General features: G+C 42.8%; 2 protein-coding genes and 1 long non-coding RNA gene across 3 annotated transcripts in view; 2 read left to right on the plus strand and 1 right to left on the minus strand.

The window, feature by feature from the left end:
• The window catches only part of fam20ca (FAM20C golgi associated secretory pathway kinase a), a 42,267-nt gene extending 38,897 nt beyond the window's left edge, over positions 1-3,370 (plus strand). The window contains exons 9-10 of the mRNA XM_086092591.1: positions 851-910; positions 996-3,370. Coding sequence (XP_085948717.1) covers positions 851-910; positions 996-1,254 — 319 coding nt within the window. The 3' untranslated portion in view covers positions 1,255-3,370. The remainder of the gene's footprint in view (positions 1-850; positions 911-995) is intronic.
• Positions 1-15,784, minus strand: part of LOC147181709 (uncharacterized) — a 16,435-nt gene extending 651 nt beyond the window's left edge. The window contains exons 1-3 of the long non-coding RNA XR_015096840.1: positions 15,611-15,784; positions 974-1,166; positions 714-904 (exon numbers count right to left, since the gene is read on the minus strand). This is a non-coding gene — a long non-coding RNA (uncharacterized LOC147181709). The remainder of the gene's footprint in view (positions 1-713; positions 905-973; positions 1,167-15,610) is intronic.
• rai1 (retinoic acid induced 1) overlaps positions 15,484-23,154 on the plus strand; it is a 67,906-nt gene continuing 60,235 nt past the window's right edge. The window contains exon 1 of the mRNA XM_086092576.1: positions 15,484-15,619. The gene's annotated coding sequence lies outside the window, so the exon portion shown is untranslated. The remainder of the gene's footprint in view (positions 15,620-23,154) is intronic.

The raw sequence follows: 23,154 nt of genomic DNA on the forward strand, positions 1-23,154 counted from the left end.
GTGTTTTGAATTTGATTAGTTTTTAGGGTCAGTTTGTAAGCTTTTATTTGTTTTTGTTTGTTTTTAGTTTTAGTATTAGTTTTTCTTTTATTTAGTGAATTTCTTTTGTGCAAAATAATAATTTTAAAAAATACGATAAGTATTATGTAGTAAAAATCCAACAAATATTATTTTAAAAACAACCATCCACAAGTCAAATACAAATGGACAGAAAGTGGATTTGTGGCATGATTTTTTGTTGACAGCTATTAAAGGAGCCATTATCGGAGCAATGTTATCTGGTGGCGCTTTTTTATTGGCTGCCGCTTGATGACGTCGCTTCTACATGACACACATCAAAGGGACCACAACTCCCAGATGACTGTTAAACATTCTGACTTCCAGCTAACAGTTGTTATTTAATACCCAAATACTTTGCAATACTTTTTTTTTTTTTAAACCCTCAAAGGCTGGTGAATTAAATTAATTGACAAAGATGCAAATGAAGCACATTTGTGTTATAGCTATAGTAGTTAAATGTAGTTTGTTAATGTGTTTTTTAATATATTTTGATTTTTATATTGTTATTCACCATAAGGTTTTTTTTTTCAATTTTAGTTTTATCTATTTTCTTAGATTTTGTTCACTAAAATAACCTTGGTTAGTCCAAACACTGATTCTGAAAATGTTTCCTCAAGAGTCTCACACGGGAAATTAATGCCTTAGTGAATTACCTTAGAGTCTTGAATTTCTTTGTTCCTTTCCTGTGTTGCTTTGTCAACATTTAGCCCCAATTTCTGCATAAACTGCCATTCCCATCATTTCGGCTTGCCTAACAATTGATGTCGTATTTTTCAATTAAACCGTTCAGGTTTGGGAAGCACTACCACGATGAGATGTCCATCCTGGTCCCTCTCAGTCAATGCTGCAGGTCAGAAGACGAGAACGTTATTTCTGCATGACTCTTAAGAAACAAATGATGACAGATACAGACGAGAGCATTCTGTTGTTTGCAGGGTGAAGAAGTCCACCTTCCTCCGTCTCCATCTGCTGGCCAAAGACGACTACCGGCTGAGCGCCCTGATGGAGGAGTCCCTCCTCCGAGACCGCCTGTCCCCGATCCTCATCCGGCCTCACCTGCAGGCCCTGGACCGCCGGCTGGGCCTGGTGCTGCGGGTGCTCGCCGACTGCGTGGAGAAAGAAGGCTACGGCAACGTGGTGGAGGAAGATGTGGACGGCCAGTCGGCCACGCACACGGCCTCCGCTCACAGGTAGTGAGGGAGGGCCAGGCGGCGCAAAGATTACGCGGGACCGCTGGGACGAACCCACTTTTCATATCACGCTGAATTCAGTGAATTCCAAGACCTGGCATTAATGCCTCTGTGCAAGTGTGCTTATACAACAGACGGACCTCCGGGTACGGCAACAGACTTGGCAAACATTTGGTTTGGTCACCCGCAAGATCCGTTGGCCAACGTCCGTTTCATGTCCATGTTTTATTCTATCTTTATGTAATCGAATGCACACTTTTGGCAGCATTACAGTGAAACCACCATAATTGGCATGGGCGGCGGGCAAGTCCCGCCATGAACAGCCAAAATCCAAAAGTAGCTGACGCCCCCTCCGAAAACGATTTGAAATGACCTATCGATGGCAGCAGAGCATTTCTTTTTGACAGCTTACTATGCTCCTTCCCTCACTACAACATTGAATTCATTGACACAAGATGATACATGAGTCCGACCGATTAATCGCGCCAATCATGTGAACTTTTTTTGTGTGTTTTGGGGATTTGGCGCTCTGCTTGAGCAGCCAAGTGCGCCACTCATAATCACGACCAGAGAAATTGCTTTTTTTTGTGCTCCAGGCTATGATGTGACGTTGTACAACACTTTAGTGCCCCGTTGCAATAACGTCCATGTAGAAATACGCTGTTAGGCCATATCAATGAGAGCATTCTAGCTTTTTTCATGTAAGTTTTAATAAGACTACTGGCAGGTAAGTTGCATCGATGTGAAGGAAACAAATACATTTACAACTGTTAATTCCCGTTATTCATTATAAGACATAGCTTATATTGTTGACAGTGTAATTTAGGTCCCTTATTTTAATTTTTAGTATTCTTCTGCTTCTTTGCCTTGAATCATATTTTCGGTAGAAAAATAATTTCTGTTCTTGTATTGGAAATATTTCGGTGAGGATAGCAGATATAAGTTGTTGTTTTTTTGCCCCTATTGTGAATAACAATATCAGCAACTGCTACAAAAGTGCCGTATTGGTCGGACTCTATGGCACCAAAGCCAATTTTTTTATATTAGACGTGGCTTTGGCCTGAGCACAAAAACTGCAAATGAAGGCTATAGAAAAAAGCAACAACAACAAAAAAAATTAAAATCAGCAAATATGCAGGGGTTCACTACTACTGTCAGCAGAAAATTAACTTTATCAGTTAGTGCATCATGGAAACATCAGGACATTTGTTTCCTCATCACAAGCAAGGGAAAACATTCACATAAAGAGTGATAGCAGATTTTGTCATAATACAGCAAAATATTCTAAACGTTGTCCAACGACATATGCAGTGTCTTTTATTTGCCTTATTCCAGTAATGTTTCAAGTAGAGGACATTCAGCTCCGCTGCGGGATTAATTTACACTCGATGCAGTCTGAGATGACAATTCACATTCAGCTATAAACAGGAAACCAGTCAATATGAACACTATGAATGACTTTTTTTTATTCTTTTTTTATTAACTGCACTTCAAATCAGATTTTCACATGCAAACCTGAAACTTTTATTGTCTTCACTTGTTTAAAGAAATTGTTTGATACAAAAAAAAAATTCAATTTGTGTGTCGGTTTACTTTATGTGAAGAGTCCAAAGGAGTATTTATTGGTGAGCCACAAAGATCATCGCTTTAACTTAGCTGGGTTCACGTAGCATTGCTATTCCCATTGACATGTAGTCTTATTTTGGAATCCAAATGACAAGTGTTGCAATGATAGAAAGTAGTGTAGTTCTTGAATGTTGATGAACACAAAAAAAAATTAATTTTATAAAAGGGATGGAAAAGGGTTGACAACATACTTATTGTCATCCACACATAATAATATTAACGGGAGTTCTGCTTTTGAGCTGCCCCCCCAATCCATTGTAAATATACTTTGTTGACCTAACAAGCGTCGCTGCACAGTGATTGGCTGGTTTTCTGCTATAGCATTGTTACTGTGAAGATCTGTTTACTGAAGTGTGCAATCCAAATAAAAGAGAGGAGAAACAACACATTGGTTAAGGGGGAGCGTTTGTAATTGTTGGGGGGCTGCAGGTACTGTGAGTGTCAACAAATGTGATCACTTTTGAGGTCAAATTAAGCTCACTTGTGAAGGTTGCATTTTAGATTCATTGTAGAATTTCTCCCAAAAGGCAAATATTGTACCCTTTATGTTTTATAAGCAGTGTATATTGGTAGATATAAATCATATTCATTGTCATAAAAAAATTACATTTTAATTCTGTTTATTTCAATATTCGAAAACTACAGAGCGCCTAAGGTGACATGGAAGACAACATTTTGTAAGAAAAGATAGAGATAATGCAAAACTTATACAAGATATTGCTTTAAGAATTATTGTTATTTTTTAACATGAAAAACCTTCTGTCTTCTGCAGTACGTGAATGCATTCATTGTTGTTACATTTCTATACTCAAAAGTACATGATTTTTTTCTTCCATGTCCTCTTTTGGACAGCCTTTAATAATTTCATTTATATACATTATTATTTTAAACTTATTTTTGTATTTCTGAAATTGACTTTAAATCGTCTTAATATTTTATATACTCTCAACCACCACGAAAAGTTGAATTTAAAATGTAAATATTTAGCCAATACGGTGCCGTTAAAAGAATGATGACTGCTGTCCGTGGTGCTGAAATAGCACGTATTGATGAGCGTGTGTGTGCGTGTAATGCCAACATTCTCCAGCAGGAAGCGCAAGTGCATCGCAATTCCTGATGAAAGCGGCTTCAACACAGATTACCTTAAAGAAAACAGTCGCTAGGTGACACTATTGTCCTGCTGGAAGATTTTCCAAAAACAAGCCACAATTTGTTATGATGCTGCTGGTGACTCATGCAGGTATTGTTGTGAATTGATTGTTTATTTTTGTAAGCTGTGCGGCTTCTCTCAAGTTTCTCAGAATGATGTTCTTCCTTTTCCTGTGACGTCATACACATACCCTCTGTTTTACTAGTGTTACTTCAGGCTATATATACTGATAAGTACGGCACTTTTAAAGGGAAAATATCTCCTGATGGTTTTTTTACCATCTACGTCATTCAAAGAGAGCATTTCCTGCCTAGTAACATCACTGTCCCCCTCGTCTCCACGGCAACAGAGCAGCCCATCACACAAACGCTTTTCTTGCCTCCCATTGATCCGAGGTGTGTGTGTGTGTGTGTGTGTGTGAGCGTGTGAGTGTGGTTTTGTTTCTCCATGACCCTGACCCACGCATGCACGTCCCCGGCCACCCCCCCAGGCTACGTAGCCCTTCGGTGAACTTGAAGGGCGCCAACGCATATCAGTCAGCATACCTGCACTGAATACAAAACACGCCAATTAGCAGCCGCTATGCAAGTGAGAGGGAGTACCACAGGATGATGTCATGGGGGTGAAACGCAACTTCAACAGTTCTTACTCGGGATGCAGGCCTCACAGTAAGCACATTCACAGTATAATCATTTCAAGTATAATGGTTTTCATTTAAATATGAGACCATGTGCATTTTTTTCACTATTTGCAAAGATGGATTCCAATTAGTTTATTTTTATTTTATAGCACTTCTGTCGCCTGCACTGGTTCGAGTGCATGATGTTGGGTTTGTTCAAATCTTTTTTTTTTGTCCAATCAGATTTTAACAGCGGTGTGTTGCCATGTCAACCCAATCTGCCCATGCGTGGCCTTCGGAATCAGCCGTGCTGGCGCATGCAATGAAAACTAAATCGGCGATGGGACTTTTTTTTTCTTTCTTTTTTTTAACCAATCAGATTTCATACTCCTATTTCACAGTCACATCATCTGATTGGTTGATCAGAGCAATACTGTTCTAGTACAATACACATCTGTAGTGTTCTGCTCAAATGTATGCATTTCTATAACAATCGCAGTTTAACCAGACGCTATTGGAAATCCACGTCTTCCAGCAATGCCTCTAAAACAGCACTAGGTGGCAAGACACCCTTTCTGTATCCAATCCAATTAGTGTCTGTCAAGCATCTTCAAAAGGCGAGGAGTTTGAGCATTATTATTTAAAGCTACAACTCAATGTATTGTTCTGTTCCTTTGGGTGTGCCCACCTTGGCCACTAGGAGGCAGCATAATACAGTCATGCACAGAGCCGTTGATAGAGAGAGTTTGGCCAACTCAGCGTTGCTCTACGCTGTGATTGGTCAACTGCTGGTCACATGACATATTTGGACGCCATGTTGTTACCCTGCCGAAACCGAGTTGGACAAACTCTCTCTATCACCGGCTCTGGTCATGCAGATGCAAACAAAGTAAGCCGCAGTTACTGGATAAGACACTCTTTGCAGAGGATAAGGAATATATCTGGTATAGTAATGTTATCCGTGGCTTGGTCAGAACCATCAAAAATCCCAAAACGAGTCTTAATACCGCCTAGGGGTATCTCTATAGGGTTTTAAAACCATTACTACCAACATTAACTGTTAGCATGCCAATAATGTTTTCCATTCTAAAAGCATTAAGCATTGTTTGGCTGTTTTAGATAACTACAGTGTGTAATTGTCTTTTTTTGTGTGTTAAGTCAACTTCAGCTATGGGAAGCATTAATGAAGGATTGTTCACTATTTGCCAAACTTTTTTTTTTTAACTGAATCAATCAAGGTCACTGCCATCACGCAGCACTTGTATCTCAGATTTGCATTTGCAAGTCAAGCAGCAGCAACAACAACAAAACAGTCAAATGGCAGCTTGTAAAACTCATTAAGTCTGGCCACTCGTATCTCGAGGTGCTTGTGAATTTCTAAACTTGTATGACAGTTGAGAAGGACGCAATGTCGTGTAAAACCTCTCCCATGCGGTTTAAGCATTTCATGAAAATTCCAAAGTTCACCTTATTCCCACTGCAGGGGGGGGGGGGGTGAATGTTTTGAAATCAGACCAATTTGAAAGTCAACCAGCCTGACAGTCAAGTCTGCACGTTGGCGCGCTCCTGAGGCGCGTTGAGATGAGAGGAGCGTTCAAACGCTTGATCCCCTCGCAGCCCGGCCGCTTGAACCTCGGGTCCGCCTTCACTGATGCCACAGCTGCAGGCGCTTTCACATCTGCGCTGATCAAAACAAACGCGTCCCGGTGAGGATCGCTCAAACAAATCATTCACGCGCCACCCGCTCACGTCACGCATCTCATCTCCGAGCTGTCCGCCACTCTCGTCGCCATTTTTGCTTTATTGTTATATCAGCTATTGGCTCATTTCTCATAAACTCACAATTTATTGCTCTTTTATTTCTATATTTGATCTCTTTGAAGGCCTTACGCGAGCGCGCCGTGCAACAAGGTGGCAATAAGCGTGCCGGCATGCAGAAACTGGCGCGGGCTCCGTGTCTCAACTCATGAATTATTCACGGCGCGCTATTTCGCAGCCGCAGCTAAAATTAGGAAGCGCCGCATTTTGTCTATAATTAGAAGGCAGATGGAAAGCGCTCGTATATTATGAGGAGGAGGGGGCAGCTGATGCGCGTGCGTGGAACGTGACCTCTGGCGTCTGTCTTCAAGGTCAAACGAGGGCGCCTCCTTCAAGAGAGAAATTAAACGCCAAATCAATTGGCCACCTGTGCGCATGCGCGTCCACTTGACTGCCAAATGCGCGTGATCATCAGTGCGCATGAGCCACTATTACTATTTTCATTATAAAAGCCTGGCTGTTCATCTGTCAATCAAAAAGGAGCAGGTTGGATGGAAGGAGAATCAATGGCTCCTCCTCCTCCTCCTTTATTTTCATTCACAGCACAATCAGTAACGTGAGCATATCGCTGTGATGCAGAAGCTTCCCCAGTCGTTCGCCATCAAAAAATCCCTCCATCATAGCGAGCGGCGTTACACAAGCTGCGGCCTGGCATCCGTTTTTTAGCAGCCCATTGCACACAGCAAACCCATTCGTGCATTTGTGGGAAACCATCATTCAGAGTCGGACCGCATGGGACACATTTTCAGCTCTGGAATTTCAGGGCTCAGACCGGCCCACTTGAGTTCACATTTTAATGAACATACACAATTTATTTAATTACAGTTTGTATATCATTGTAAAGTAGATGAACATTCCCTCCAACGTTATTCAAATTGCATTTGATCAAAAATGTCATTTACAATTGAATAATCTTACAAGAGCACGGTCTTTGTTTATTTGAACAAGTATGTGAACATAAAATGGGCACCAAAAAAAGGACAAAAGAAACTCATAAGAAAATGGGATAAGACATTTTACACTTCACAAGACACACTTACCAAATGAAGTTAAGCCGGCAAGATTAAGGCAGCGAACAATGTACTTCCTGTTAGTACTCTTATTTTGAAATGTGTTCTCACCACTTCTGGTTCACACTACTGAGCTGACTGACGCTAACTTGAAGAGAGCAACAGTAATCGTAGGAGGCTTTCCCATCATGCTTTGTTGCTGTTAGTAACACTTGTGATTGTGTTTTGCCTCTTTTATGTGTTATTTTTGTACAGACAGGGTTTAATATATTTATATTGTTATTGTTTCTATTCGTGGATTCAAGTTTTGCTACTTTTGATATTATTGTAACTCGGTGACACCCTTAATAACAAAGGCAGTCAGTCAGTGCTGTATAGCCCATAAGAGTGATTGGAGTTACAGTTGATTGAGAATGAGACAGTCAACATAAGACAAAGTGGATACTCTTTATTTACGGGCTGATTATGTGTGGGCTGCTAACTGCGAGATTTTGAAACGTCTCCTTCCTGCCGATTCGCGGCCCGAAATATAGGACGACCTACCGGGAATTGTCCCGCCTCGCCTCTTCAGATGGCATGCCATCATTTATTATTCGCTGACATTTTTTGGTCTTCGCTGTTTTTGTACTCAAGCCAAAGCAATTAAATTAGGACTTTTGGTGCCATTTGGTGGGTTGTTGGTGTTGTTTTGGCATGTGAGATGTTTTGTTTTATTTTATTTTATTTTATTTTATTTTATTTTATTTTATTTTATTTTATTTTATTTTATTTTATTTTATTTTGTTTTGTTTTGTTTTGTTTTGTTTTGTTTGGTTTGGTTTGGTTTGGTTTGGTTTGGTTTGGTTTGGTTTGGTTTGGTTTGGTTTGGTTTTGGTTTGGTTTGGTTTGGTTTGGTTTGGTTTGGTTTGGTTTGGTTTGGTTTGGTTTGGTTTGGTTTGAGTTTGGGTTTGGGTATTATTTTTTTTCGTTTTTTGTTTATTTTGTTTATTTCGTTTCGTTTCGTTTCTGTTTTTGGATATTTTTTTTCGTTTATTTTGTTTATTTCGTTCCGTTTCGTTTCTTCTTTTTTTTTTCCGTTTTGTTCAGTTCTGTTCTGTTTCGTTTCGTTTCTGTTTTTTTTTTGTTTGTTTGTTTTTTTGTTTGTTTTGGTTTGGTTTGGTTTTGGTTTGTTTTTTGTTTTTTGTTTATTTCGTTTCGTTTCTGGTTTTGGTTTTTATTTTATTTTATTTTATTTTATTTTATTTTATTTTATTTTATTTTATTTTATTTTATTTTATTTTGTTTTGGTTTGGTTTGGTTTGGTTTGGTTTGGTTTGGTTTGGTTTGGTTTGGTTTGGTTTGGTTTGGTTTGGTTTGGTTTTGGTTTTGATTGTTTTTTTCTCGTTTTTTGTTTATTTTGTTTATTTTGTTTCGTTTCTGTTTTTGGTTTTGGATTTTTTTTTTCATTTTTTGTTATTTTTGTTTATTTCTTTCAGTTTCGTTTCGGTTTTTTTTCTTTTTCGTTCATTTCAGTTCAGTTCCGTTTCGTTTCTGGTTTTGGTTTGGTTTTTTTCGTTTTTTGTCTCGTTTTGTTTTGTTTTTGTTTTGTTTGTTTTCGTTTTTTGTTTATTTTTTTTCGTTTCGTTTTGTTTTAGGTCCTTGAATGTGTCAGTCAAAAGTAAAACCGGAAGTGAATGTATACAGTAAGGTAAAGCAACATATGTAGACAGACAATACAGGCAGATATTCTTTATTATTTGGACTAATATTACTGCAGCTTTCTGAGCAGTTGTGACCATCTCCTGTAAGCATGTTTTATACTGCTGCGCATAAATGACACAAGGTAAGCTTATTAACTAAGTTTACGTGCAACATGTCATGAGGTCACATAATTTTCTGCTTGCGCGTGTCTGTCTGCTAATATATTATGGCTGAGCTCCATGGTGGGTTATTTATCTTGATGTATTTCTCTAATGAATGCAGTCATCTATGTAACATGGTTTTATGAATCTGTACGGGCTAGATACATGGTGCTTGATGATCTTCTGTGTGAAGTGCTTTTCCTCCATCTTGTGGCTTCTATATGCAAATGCAGAATGCAGAAAAGCAGTTTATATGTCATTATTTTATCATGTTAAATTAATTAAATATGTCATCCTTTGTTTGACTTTTTTAAGGCACTGGGAGAAAAGAAAGTGTGGACACCCTAGATACAGACACACGCTACACTTTTTCTCTTCTGCCTAAAATACATACAAGACTGCAACCCCCTCCAATCCTTATTTATTTATTTATTTTTTGTCAACATAAATGAGTAAACGTATTTTGCCGCACGCACACGAGACGTGAGGCACGCAATGGCGGCCAATCGGCGGATGAGCAAGGAGCCGCGCAATTCCCACTTCAACACACCACCTTTCAAACAACAGCAGGCGTGCACTCACTGGCTTTCGCATTTCAAGTGCTTGCGTCCTCTAACTTCCCCACTTTTTCTGGGTCCACCAGTTCAAGTATTGAATGGAGTCTTTTTACCCACTATTGTATAGGCTACTTCAAAATTGCACATACGGTGGATTGAAAAAGTCTACACACTCCTCTTCAAATGCCAGGCGTTTGTAAAATGAGCCCAAGATAAAAAAAAAATATAATTAATCCCCACCATTAAAGTGACCTATAACCTACAATGCAATTTAAAAAAAAAATCTCAAATAAAGAATTGAGATAATGTTGTTGAACAAGTGTGGCTGAGTTCAGAATAACCAATCACATTCAAACTCATGATAAACCCAAACTAATGTTTAGCTGTCTCAGTGGTGTCATTTTTTTATATATTTGTACTATTAATACTTGTCCTGCGATTGGCTGGCAACCAATTCACGGTGTACACCGCCTACTGCCCAAAGCCAGCTGGTATAGGCTCCAGCGCCCCCCGCGACCCTTGTGAGGACAAGTGGTTACGAAAATGGATGGATGGATATTAATACTTGTGTTTTTCCCCCCTTTGGAAGTTTTTCACACCCATTATGCCCCAAAACATTTTGGGCCTGGGGTGATCACAACCCCCCAAACCACTCCTCTGCCATGCCACGAAACAACACAAGGCATGCTATATCTGACTTGGAAGTTGAACTTGCACATACACTATATGTTACATGCACATTGTATCGAAAGGTACAAATACGCTACCTTCATACAACAATTTTCACATACAGACTTTTTACAGGGGTGGGGGGATTGTAGGTGGGGTTCACAGGTCCTCCCTCTTGGCATCCTACTCTCTTTGCCACAAAAAAACCCCAGCTCAAATACAGATTAGTGATTGATTTTGGTTATTATAAAGCAGCAGGTGACATGGACTCTTTTGGAAAAGTTTGGTTTTAGCAGGACGGTATGTGTTGCTTCACAGCAGGAGAGTTGACGTCATGCAGAGTGCCTTTTGTAATCCCGCTGATTAGTTTACATGTTTGAAGGTCATTTATTAGGCAATTTAATGTGTCATTTGAACAGTTGAGAAAAATGAGAGAAAAAATCAACATGATTGCAAGATGAAAATTGTTCTCTCTCTGTCGCTCTCACTCACTCACTCACTCACTCACTCACTCACTCACACACACACACACCAGTTTGGTGACTCGCGAAAGGCACCCCCTGCAACATCCTTCTCCCTGAATACCTCCACAACCCTCCCACCATCCCCAGCCTCCCTCCACTCTCTCACCCCATACCTCCTCCCAGCTAATTCCATTATACATCCCCGACTGGAAGGAAGAGGAGCTGTCTTCTAATTGCTTTCTTATCCCCCTGAGTCCCCATCACTCTCCTATCACCACACTTGGGGCCCCCCCACCTCCCTTCCGATTGGCCCACTCCCTTGCCCTGTGTGCACTACGTGCGGGGGTGTGGGGGGGATCATGCAGAGCATCAGGAAAGAGAGTAAAACAGGTAAATAGGTAAAGAAATATAAGGAAAGAAACACAGAGTTGAAGAGAGAGAGAGAGAGGCACACACACACATGGAGATGGAGCAAAGAGAGAGGAGACAGATTGAGCGAGATAAACAGAGAGGGGGGGGGGAAATAACACAACAGAGAACGGGGGAGAGAAGGAGGGAGAGAAAGAGAGAGAGAGAGAGCATGGAGACAGAGTGAGAGGGGAGAGAGGGGGTGTATAGAGAGCAAGGGAGAGGAGAGAGAGAGAGAGAGAGGGAGACGGGGAGAGAGAGAGAGCAGTGAAAGAAGGGTGAGCGAGAGTTAGAGAGAGAGAGAGCAGTGAAAGAAGGGGGAGAGAGAGTTAGAGAGAAGGAGAGAGAGAATGAGAGAGAGAGACAGAGAGAGAGGGAGAGATAGACAGAGAGAGAGGGGGGAGCATGGAGACAGAGAGAGGGGAAAGAGGGGGTGCGCAGAGAGCAAGGGAGAGGGGAGAGCGAGAGAGAGAGAGCAGTGAAAGAAGGTGGAGCGAGAGTTAGAGAGAATAAGAGAGAGGAGAGAGAGTGAGAGAGAGAGGGTGCACAGAGAGCAAAGGAGAGGGGAGAGAGAGAGAGACAGAGAAAGAGAAAGAGAGAGACAGAGAGAGAGCAGTGAAAGAAAGGGGAGAAATTGATAGAGAGAGGAAGAGCGGAAGAGAGGAAAGGAGCGAGAGTTAAAGAGAGGAAAAGAGAGGAGAGAGTTAGAGAGCAGTGAAAGAAAGGGTAGAGAGAGTTAGAGAGAGGAAGAAAGAGAGAGGGGGAGAGAGAGGTAGAGAGAGGAAGAGAGGAGAGAGAGAGGGGAAAAGAAAGGAGAGAGAGGGGGGAAAAGAGAGGAGAGAGAGAGAGGAAAAGAGAGGAGAGAGAGAGAGGGTGCACAGAGAGCAAAGGAGAGGGGAGAGAGAGACTGAGACAGAGAAAGAGAGAGACAGAGAGAGAGCAGTGAAAGACTGGGGGGAGAGAGAAAGAGCAGTGAAAGAAAGGGGATACATTATTAGAGAGGAAGAGAGGAAGAGAGGGAATGAGCGAGAGTTAGAGAGAGGAAAAGAGAGGAGAGTTAGAGAGCAGTGAAAGAAAGGGGAGAGAGAGTTAGAGAGAGGAAGAGAGAGAGGGGGAGAGAGAGTTAGAGAGAGGAAGAGAGGAGAGAGAGGAGGAGAGGGAAGGAGAGGGGAAAAGAGAGGAGAGAGAGAGGGGAAAAGAGAGGTGAGAGAGAGGAAAAGAGAGGAGAGAGAGGGCAAAAGAGAGGAGAGAGAGAGGAAAAGAGAGTAGAGAGAGAGGGGAAAAGAGAGGAGAGAGAGGGGAAAAGAGAGGAGAGAGAGGGGAAAAGAGAGGTGAGAGAGAGGAAAAGAGAGGAGAGAGAGGGCAAAAGAGAGGAGAGAGAGAGGAAAAGAGAGTAGAGAGAGAGGGGGAAAGAGAGGAGAGAGAGGGGAAAAGAGAGGAGAGAGAGGGGAAAAGAGAGGTGAGAGAGAGGAAAAGAGAGGAGAGAGAGAGAGAAGAAAAGAGAGGAGAGAGAGGGGAAAAGAGAGGAGAGAGAGGGAGGAAAAGAGAGGAGAGAGAGGGGAAAAAAAATGAGAGAGAGGGGGAAAGAGAGGAGAGAGAGGGGAAAAGAGAGGTGAGAGAGAGGAAAAGAGAGGAGAGAGAGGGCAAAAGAGAGGAGAGAGAGAGGAAAAGAGAGGAGATAGAGGGGAAAAGAGAGGAGAGAGAGGGGAAAAGAGAGGTGAGAGAGAGGAAAAGAGAGGAGAGAGAGGGCAAAAGAGAGGAGAGAGAGAGGAAAAGAGAGTAGAGAGAGAGGGGAAAAGAGAGGAGAGAGAGGGGAAAAGAGAGGAGAGAGAGGGGAAAAGAGAGGTGAGAGAGAGGAAAAGAGAGGAGAGAGAGGGCAAAAGAGAGGAGAGAGAGAGGAAAAGAGAGTAGAGAGAGAGGGGGAAAGAGAGGAGAGAGAGGGGAAAAGAGAGGAGAGAGAGGGGAAAAGAGAGGTGAGAGAGAGGAAAAGAGAGGAGAGAGAGGGCAAAAGAGAGGAGAGAGAGAGGAAAAGAGAGTAGAGAGAGAGGGGGAAAGAGAGGAGAGAGAGAGAGGAAAAGAGAGGAGAGAGAGGGGAAAAGAGAGGAGAGAGAGAGGAAAAGAGAGTAGAGAGAGAGGGGAAAAGAGAGGAGAGAGAGAGAGATTTTGATTTGATTTTGAAAAAATACATTTATTTGCCGCTCTTATTTACATTCTTTTCCTAACATACAGCTCGGCAAGAGCAATTAAATAAATAGATAAAAAAATACAAAAGCTTTTACATCAAGAAAAGAGAGGAGAGAGAGGGGAAAAGAGAGGAGAGAGAGGGAGGAAAAGAGAGGAGAGAGAGGGGAAAAAAAATGAGAGAGAGGGGGAAAGAGAGGAGAGAGAGGGGAAAAGAGAGGTGAGAGAGAGGAAAAGAGAGGAGAGAGAGGGCAAAAGAGAGGAGAGAGAGGAGGAGAAGGAAGGAGAGAGAGTTAGAGAGAGGAAAAGAGAGGAGAGAGAGAGAGAGGAAAAGAGAGTAGAGAGAGAGGGGAAAAGAGAGGAGAGAGAGAGAGGAAAAGAGAGGAGAGAAAGGGGAAAAGAGAGGTGAGAGAGAGGAAAAGAGGAGAGAGAGGGCAAAAGAGAGGAGAGAGAGAGGAAAAGAGAGGAGAGAGAGGGGAAAAGAGAGGCGAGAGAGAGGAAAAGAGAGGAGAGAGAGGGCAAAAGAGAGGAGAGAGAGAGGAAAAGAGAATAGAGAGAGAGTGGAAAAGAGAGGAGAGAGAGAGAGGAAAAGAGAGGAGAGAGAGGGGAAAAGAGAGGTGAGAGAGAGGAAAAGAGAGGAGAGAGAGGGCAAAAGAGAGAGAGAGAGAGAGGAAAAGAGAGGAGAGAGAGGGGAAAAGAGAGGTGAGAGAGGAAAAGAGAGGAGAGAGAGGGCAAAAGAGAGGAGAGAGAGGAAAAGAGAATAGAGAGAGGGGAAAAGAGAGGAGAGAGAGAGAGGAAAAGAGAGGAGAGAGAGGGGAAAAGAGAGGTGAGAGAGAGGAAAAGAGAGGAGAGAGAGGGCAAAAGAGAGGAGATAGAGGAGGAGAAGGAAGGAGAGAGAGTTAGAGAGAGGAAAAGAGAGTAGAGAGAGAGGGGGAAAGAGAGGAGAGAGAGAGAGGAAAAGAGAGGAGAAAGAGGGGAAAAGAGAGGCGAGAGAGAGGAAAAGAGAGTAGAGAGAGAGGGGAAAAGAGAGGAGAGAGAGAGAGAGGAAAAGAGAGGAGAGAGAGGGGAAAAGAGAGGCGAGAGAGAGGAAAAGAGAGGGGAGAGAGAGAGGTAAAAGGAGAGGAAAAGAGAGGAGAGAGAGAGGAAAAGAAAGGAGAGAGAGAGGAAAAGAGAGGAAAAGAGAGGAGAGAGAGAGGCGAAAAGAGAGGAGAGAGAGAGGAAAAGAGAGTAGAGAGAGGGGGGAAAAGAGAGGAGAGAGAGAGGAAAAGAGAGGAGAGAGAGGAAAAGAGGAGAGAGAGAGAGGAAAAGAGAGTAGAGAGAGGTGAAAAGAGAGGAGAGAGAGGAAAAGAGAGGAGAGAGAGGGGAAAAGAGAGGAGAGAGAGAGGAAAAGGGAGGAAAAGAGAGGAGAGAGGGGAAAAGAGAGTAGAGAGAGAGGGGAAAAGAGAGAAGAGAGAGAGGAAAAGAGAGGAGAGAGAGGAAAAGAGAGTAGAGAGAGAGGGTAAAAGAGAGCAGAGAGAGGAAAAGAGAGGAGAGAGAGAGGAAAAGAGAGGAGAGAGAGGGGAAAAGAGAGGAGAGAGAGGGCAAAAGAGAGGAGAGAGAGGAGGAGAAGGAAGGAGAGAGAGGAGGAGAAGGAAGGAGAGAGAGAGTTAGAGAGAGGAAAAGAGAGGAGAGAGAGAGAGGAAAAGAGAGGAGAGAGAGAGAGGAAAAGAGAGGAAGAGAGAGAGGGGAAAAGAGAGGAGAGAGAGGGGAAAAGAGAGCAGAGAGAGTAGGAGAAGGAAGGAGAGAGAGGAAAAGAGAGGAGAGAGAGAGAGAGAGAGAGAGAGAGAGAGAGAGAGAGAGAGAGAGAGAGAGAGCGTGTGGAAGAGGCTGCCACTGCGAGGGAGCTCGGTTGCCATTTGCAGCCTCGGCAGTGGAAGGCGAACGGAGGCTCCGCCGCTTGACGTTCGGCTCAGCTCATCGCAGCCTCGGCAGAGGACGAGCGGACACGGAAAGAATCGCACCCGGGACGACGGCTCACCGCTAACAGGTATAGCACGCTTCCTCCTCCTTTTCCTCAGCTTCCCTCTCTTGTGGACCGCACAGGTGCGTGTGAGCGCGTGCCAGGGTCCGTCACGTCAAGTCACGCTACGAATTCCTCATTTTCGTCACTGCTTCCTTCCAATGTTACGTAAAAGAAACGCGGCGCGTGACTTTCAACTTTTGCGTTTGAGCTGCTTGCTGACCCCTCGGTGCCAAAATAGAACATTATCAGAGCAGCCATGTGTCAAGCACGCTGTTTACTCTGCCTATTGCATAAGGGCACAAACACACTCGAATGTAAACACACCAAATGCACTGAAGATGAATTTGTTTGTGTAAATTGCTTAGAATGACTTTTTCAACTGGAATAAGCCTATTTCTGTCAACTGCATTTTTTTCAAGAAGTCCTGTATGCTGCATGTCTTGGGTTCCTATCGGTCCTATAGTGCGCGTGTGCGAGTGCGCGTGTGTAAGCGAGTGTGCGTGAGGGTCCTTCATGGACGTGTGCGTGTGCATGGCAGTTGTGCCATTAAAGGGAAGACTGCAGTGTCACCGCTGACTTGAACGGATGCTGCCGACATCCTCGCTCACCCCGAGGACATTAAAAGAGAGAGAGAGAGCGAGAGAGAGAGTGAGGGATGTGTGCGCGTACGTGTGTGTGCAAGTGTGCGTGTTAGAAATTGTGACGTGTTCACGGCGCGCGCTTATGTGCGTCCTTTTAGTGTGTTGAGGGGTAAGGGCAGAAATGGCACTGTTTGTGTGTACGTGTGCTTTTCGAGAGGGTGTAATATAGCAAAAGTGTACGAGTGTGATGGAGCAAGAGAGGCTGACTGAGGGATAAGAGGTGAAGAGGAGGAGAACGTATGAACTGAGGATGAGACGGACAAACACTGCAAGGACAAACATGTGTGTGTATGAACCTACATGGGCCCTTTTTGCCTTAATTGATCTTGTGCTGTTTTTAGATGCTCGTGGATTTAGCGCTGACTCAACTTTCCTCCTCTTTTGTGCGCGTTTGAACCTTCTCTCGGAAGTTTTCCTCTTCGCGTCTTCGTCCTTGTGTGTAAAAGTGGCTTTCCCGCATGATGCAACACAATGAAAGGAAGCTGATTATCACGCAAACGGTTGGACGAGACGAGCAGCTTCAAGTGAGCTCTGCTTTTCACCACTTTATGATTTAACGCACATCATTGCAAGAACTTCTTGCGCCATGGGGGGGGGGGGGGGGGGCAAACATGCTGTGACGTTTTCAGCACAGGCCCATTAGACAGCTTTTTGCATCGGTGGCGCGTGTGTGTGTCCGCGCGTGTGTGTGTAATGATCAGTAAAGGGCACTTGAAATTGGCATTTGCTTCCCTTGTTTAACTTTCCTCACCTTTCCGTCACAGAAAGGAGACAGGCTAAATAATTACCAAAAAAAGCCGTCATCCATCTTCTTTCTTCTTTTTTTTGTCGCCACGTGATTGTGCTCATTCAAGCGTTATCTTGACTTTTTTAATGAGATCCATTAGATCGGTTTGTGCATTAACAAGGACAGGTGGGGGGTGGTTGCAGTGCTATTAGAGGTGTGACGTGGGGAGAATGTTTGTCCCTCATTAAGGACAAGCGGAGTTGAAGGAAAACACTGGAACATAGCAGCATTGTTATAAAATCACACTGCCACAGTCACTGATGAATGTGGCCAGTGCACCTGGGTCACACGGCCTTCATGGATTGTGCCACTTTGTAAACAGGTAGTGGCAAAGTAAAGAAAATGGATGAATATGCAAAGATATCTTTGGTGGTTTTTTTTATATTGGGAATGAGGAGAGCATTGGAGGGAAGCGTTGACAAAAAGTGACGGAGGAAGGAAGAAGAATCTCATCTGTATGCATCTTACAGCGTGCGGCTTGTTTGATTGGTGGTGCTTAGTGCTGGCTGGGAGGATGCCGCAAAGTGGCCGAGGCGAAATGAATATCGCCTGTGTAATTCCCGCGTCCTCCAGGTAGGCCTCATTTTGTGGGGACAAAGTCAAGTTTCGGTAATCGTTTCGTTTTGAACTGGAGTGGGCTTTCTTCTTTCTTTCTCTCCTTTGCTTATCCTTCCTTGAAAAGCATGCTGGGAATGACAGCACTGCCGCTTTGGAATGGTGCTGTTAATAGACAGGGGGGGGGGGGGGGGGGGGGACTGGCATCCAGCGGTGTTTAGGGCCATCTCGGCTTAATGAAGAGTTGCTGATCAAATGTGTCTCATTAGGGCGTAATGAACAAGATGATGCTGAGGAATGTACGTTCACCACAGACAACAAGCTTGGTTTGGACTAAATGAGACCAACAATCAGCTGTTTCCAACTGTGGCTTCTTTGTGAAGGCTTTAGCTGATTACAATTCCTTTTCAAACCAAGACTGGATGCCTTGACAAGCATAATGCAGTATGTGATGCGCCAATTTTTTCAAACAATACAACATTGGAAGGTGAGGGAACGGCAGTGAGTAGAAGGCCTTGCTCGAATGGCGCACTTTGCACATGCCAGATTTTATTAAAGTACCATTTTATAGTGTGCCAGTTTTCTTATTAAAAATAGATTATAAACATGTTTGTTGTTTTTTGGATGGCGACTGGAGCGGATTAATGGCATTTCCATTATTTTCAGTGGGGAAAGATGATTTGATATTACAAGTACATCAATTGTATTTCAATTGGACTTCAATTTTCAATGTGCTGTCTTCAAATCAGGGCACAATAGCGGCACTTGAGAACTCTTTTGGGGGGGGCCTACTCGCCACCTGCGTCTTAAAACACCTGCTGAGTTACGCAACACAAGAGATAACATGAGATCACAAGAAGAGGCAGACAGAAGTAAGGAATACAACAACGACAACAACAAACAGTCCGTGGCAACGCATGTAGCGAAATGGGCCTTACTTTGCTGACATCAGAAAAAGAAAAGAAAAAAAAGCCTTTAGAAATCCTACAATGACTGTGTAGATTTTTGCTATACACTTGACACTATAGACTTTTCTATCCTTTTTGAGTTGGTAAAAGGTCCAAATGGCACTTTAGAGACCCAAAATGAGTCCTCTGGGGTACTTGAATGTTAAGTGACCTTGAGCGACAGTAACGGACTCCTACCATAGCTTTACGCCACACTCCCCCACCCCCGTGTTGTTTGGTAGGATGTGCCAAACGTTTGACGCGCATTAGCGCCATCCCATATTCAGCGCTGCTGTTGCTAGGCTACATGCTTGCACTATATGCGTGTGCCCGCCCGCGTGGAAGCGTGTGCGCGGTTTGCTTGACTGCCTCCGTGCAACGGACGCAAAGTAAGCTCGCCGCTTGTGAATTAGCTTCCATAGCAACCGTGCCACACCGCCAGCCAGCCAAGGCGAAGTGAATGAAGGGCTGCGCTCCTTGTGCGATGCGAAAGTGGGCGCAGGCCAGATGCCAACTTCTGCTACCGTGGGCATGCCGGCAAACTGACTGCCTTCAACAATAGGGCAGCGTGCTGGTCACGAGCAGGGGTGAGAACAATTGTTCTGTGGCCTTTGGATGCCACACAAGGTCAACAAGCAGAATTTAGCATGTTAATTGAGACATTCCCGAAAGGAAATAACACTTATGTAGGTAACGTAGCAGAAAAACGACAATACTAATGGCTAAATCAGTGGTTCTCAAATTTTTTTAGTAGCACCTAAAAAGATACACCATCATAATCAACATTAAAATATAGCAGTGTAGGAGGCCTTGGCAATGATCCCGCGTTCATTGAATGCACTCGCGTATTCAATCCAACAAAGAATCTACACTTCAACTTTTAGCCTCAGGTACATCTAAAAAAAATTTTTTTTTAATAAAAAACAAACAAACAATATATGTAGTACTGTATTGATTCTTTCGGCGTAGTTTGGCAGTGACTAGATAGACGTTGTTCTGTACATGGAAAAGTACTTTTTGGTGCGAGGGACTGCTTCGCTGTGTCTCAGGGACACATGACATTATGAATAGAGTTTAGTATTTTTGTAAAACACACACATATATATATATATATATATATATATATATATATATATATATATATATATATATATATATATATGTGTGTGTGTGTGTCAAAATTTGTGCGTTAATTTTGAGTTAATCTTAAAGTTCCTTTCACGCCACTTTTTAATGCGCAATTAATGACCGCCACTTACTTGGAAAGCTTGTATTGTATTTGACAAAAATGTGCAGAATTTCAGAGTAGAAAATACCTTTGATAACTCTTAATATGAAAAAAACGCTGTCACCAACGTCTTACAAATGCAATTATGCCATCTAGTGGCAGAAAAATTACCTCAACACAAATCCACTCGTTTTTTACAGTACAGCACATCTTTTTAATTGTATCTCAATTTTATGAATTATTATGAAATTACTGTATCAATGACTAAAAGATGCAGCCACGTTTCTATTAGTTTAACATTTTTCCCACTTTTATGTTAGCAAGAGTATTGAAAAAATATTTTATTGTACATTTAGAACAGATCTAAAATTTGCGATTAATCGTGAGTTAACTATTGAAGTCATGCGATTAATCATGATTAAAACATTTAATCGTCTAACACTCCTAATATATATATATATATATATATATTCATTTAAAAAAATACATCTTCAGGCATTTGCTTTTATTTTGGAAAGCATTGATCAGCATTTTTGCTGCTTTTCTGATATTTTACCGACCAAAACCAGTCACAATAAAATAAAATGTGAAATAGACACACTTGATTTGCTTTAGTGGTCCACAAAAAATGATGTGACGAGCCAGATCTGGCCCCCGGGCCTTGAGTTTCACCCGTGCTTTTGGTTTATTTTTGTTTTCTAGGCTGACCTATATTAGCATGTCTCCCCGTACACACACACACACACACAGTACAAAGCAAGCCGCGCATCACATGCTGAGCTGTGCTGAATTAACCAAAGCCTTCACAGCGCAGGAGGCAAAAACACAAACAAGCGACAGCAAAGACGTCAGAGGCCGACTCCATGTTGGCTGGCGATCTGGAGCTCCAAGGTGCGCCAGTCTTCACGCGGTTAATTGCTACTGTTCTCATGCCTGCAAACGAAGCAGGGGCGCGGAGACCCGGGTGGCTCGCTAATGACCTCTCTGATGTCTATCGGCCGGCAGAGCTCGTCGGTGTGGGCGGGATGGGAACTCACACGCGCATCCAGCCAGGAAATGGTCACCTGAGGCTCAGGGGAAGGAGAAGCTTAATTTCTTAATCCAATTCCAATTTGATATCGTCAATTATGGAGCTGCGAGGCAAGTCTGCTTTCATGTTTCTGGGTTGGGGGCGAGGGTAAGTTTTCACAGCAGAAAAGAAAGTTTTTCTGCAGAGCGCAGTTTCGCAAAAAGTGGCCGGGGGCATTTGTTGACTCAATTTCAAAGCGCTGGCTCCCGTTTTATTTTAGAATCCAGTATTGACTTACACTTTATAGTTGGTGGATCTGGTGTCATTTTATTGTCCTGTTAAGTCAGTGCGGACTAGCTGTGAAACTCTTCTTTTGTGTCTCTGCGTATAGATTATACTGCCCCTTGGTGGCCAAAGCGAGCACACCACGAGGAGCAGATTATGGGACGTGATAAGATAAAAGACGCGCCCACTTCATGCGTGTTTCCACTTGACAATTTCTCCCTTGTTTTTTCCTGCTTGCACATTCCAGATCAAGTTCTACCAATTCTCCCACAATCTCGATTTTCCACGCATACGCAGCCTTCGCCCACGTATGTTCACTAATCCATGACGACTAAAGTGCACGCACACACATCCACTCGGAGGGGACTCATGCATAATCATCAGGTCTCACCTGCAGCCAGGAGCTACGCAGCAATGCATACCAAATAGATGGATAGACGGGTTAAGAAGGGAGATATGAACGAGACAAGAAAGAGATGGAGGACAAGATGGATGGATGGAGGAGGAGGGGGGCCGCTGACGAGGTTTTGTAAGGCCGGGCTGATCAGTAATGAGATCTCGGCGAGTCAAACATCACGTGGCACACCTGGATAATAACCGCGTTACAAAGAAAATGCCAGGTTGGCCTCGGCTTTGCTGGATAATGTTACGTTCAAGAAAACTGGGATATTTCAAACCTCAAGTTCTAAAACAATTCAACTAAATGCAGTACCATAACAGCACATCGCGGAACCGCAGTGGTGCCTTGAGATACAAGCGACCCCACTTATGTGTTATTTGAGACACAAACATCATTCAACCATTTTTTTTGCTTCAACTTGCAAGCAAAAACTCAATTCAACATATTCTTCTCAAAAAGCAGAACTTTGCCTTCACATCTGCTAGCTTAATGTTAACCCATAATAGGAAACCTCATATATAGGCTAAAGAATTGTTGAGCTGTTATAACCCATTCATTTCAATGTGGTAAGATGATTTAAGAAATGAGCGTCTTGAGTTACAAGCTTAAAAAAGGAACAACAACAAAATCTAATTTCAAGGCATAATATGTCATCTCTATTAGAAGTTATTTAGTAAAATGCCAAAAACATTTTTTGTTTGTTAGCAGAACTGCTGAATGATCACACTCAGTCCTAAACAGTCTCAGAACAACTCACCACTATTGACAACCTCAATTCAAATATTGTATTTGTTGCATGAAATTGTATTCATTTATTTCCAGAAGGCTTTTCCCTTCATTTTGAAACAATTCCCTTGGCTTTAAGGCCTCCATTGCCTGCATAGATATTTTGTCCAATCAAATTTCAGCCTCTATGTGTTGCCATGCCAGTCTAATCTGCCCAATCGCTTTTGTTGGCTGATGTCATTTAAAGTACTTTTTTTTCCTTAACCAGTTATATTTTGAAGTTGTCCTCACAGGGCAAGAGCCCTTGGTGACATCAGCATTTTTATGTCCTCTGATTGGTTGATCATAGCAAAACATGCCAAGTTTGACTAGCAAAACACGTTTGTAGCCTTATAACGAATAATCAATATCTTTAGACTTGTAATGTTTTACGTTTTTGTCATGTCATCAGATAAATATTGATTCTGATCTGCTCCAGATGAGATTTACGTTAGTTGTTATATATTTTGCATTTTTGTATGGTATTGGTGGTGTGTAAAAAGCTTGTCCGGCTGTACGAAGTGTGACTCTGAATGATCAACAATTCAATTCAAAGTTGTTCCACTTAGGCTGAAAGTGCTAACACATTGGCGAGGCTGTTAGCATGTTAGCTTGTGTAAGAGCATGAGTCACCAGCAGCGGAGCGCACTTTTAAACATCGGGGCAGTCAACAAACCCTGGGCTATCTCCCTGGCCACGCTTATTTATGTGCGCTGACACTCACCATCCCACACGCACACACACACACACACACACACACACACACACACACACACACACACACACACACACACACCCACACACACACACACACACACACACGTGTAAGCTTACACTTAAAGCACACGCTAAACACCCTAAGCACACATGTAGCCCAATAAAGATGTATACTCAGGAGGATGTTATTGATGTTGTTTGCCACAATATTAGGAACACCTGCAC

The sequence above is a fragment of the Leptonotus elevatus genome, chromosome 1, assembly GCF_054856555.1.
Source record: "Leptonotus elevatus isolate MCC_2025b chromosome 1, RoL_Lele_1.0, whole genome shotgun sequence".
NCBI lineage: Eukaryota > Metazoa > Chordata > Actinopteri > Syngnathiformes > Syngnathidae > Leptonotus > Leptonotus elevatus.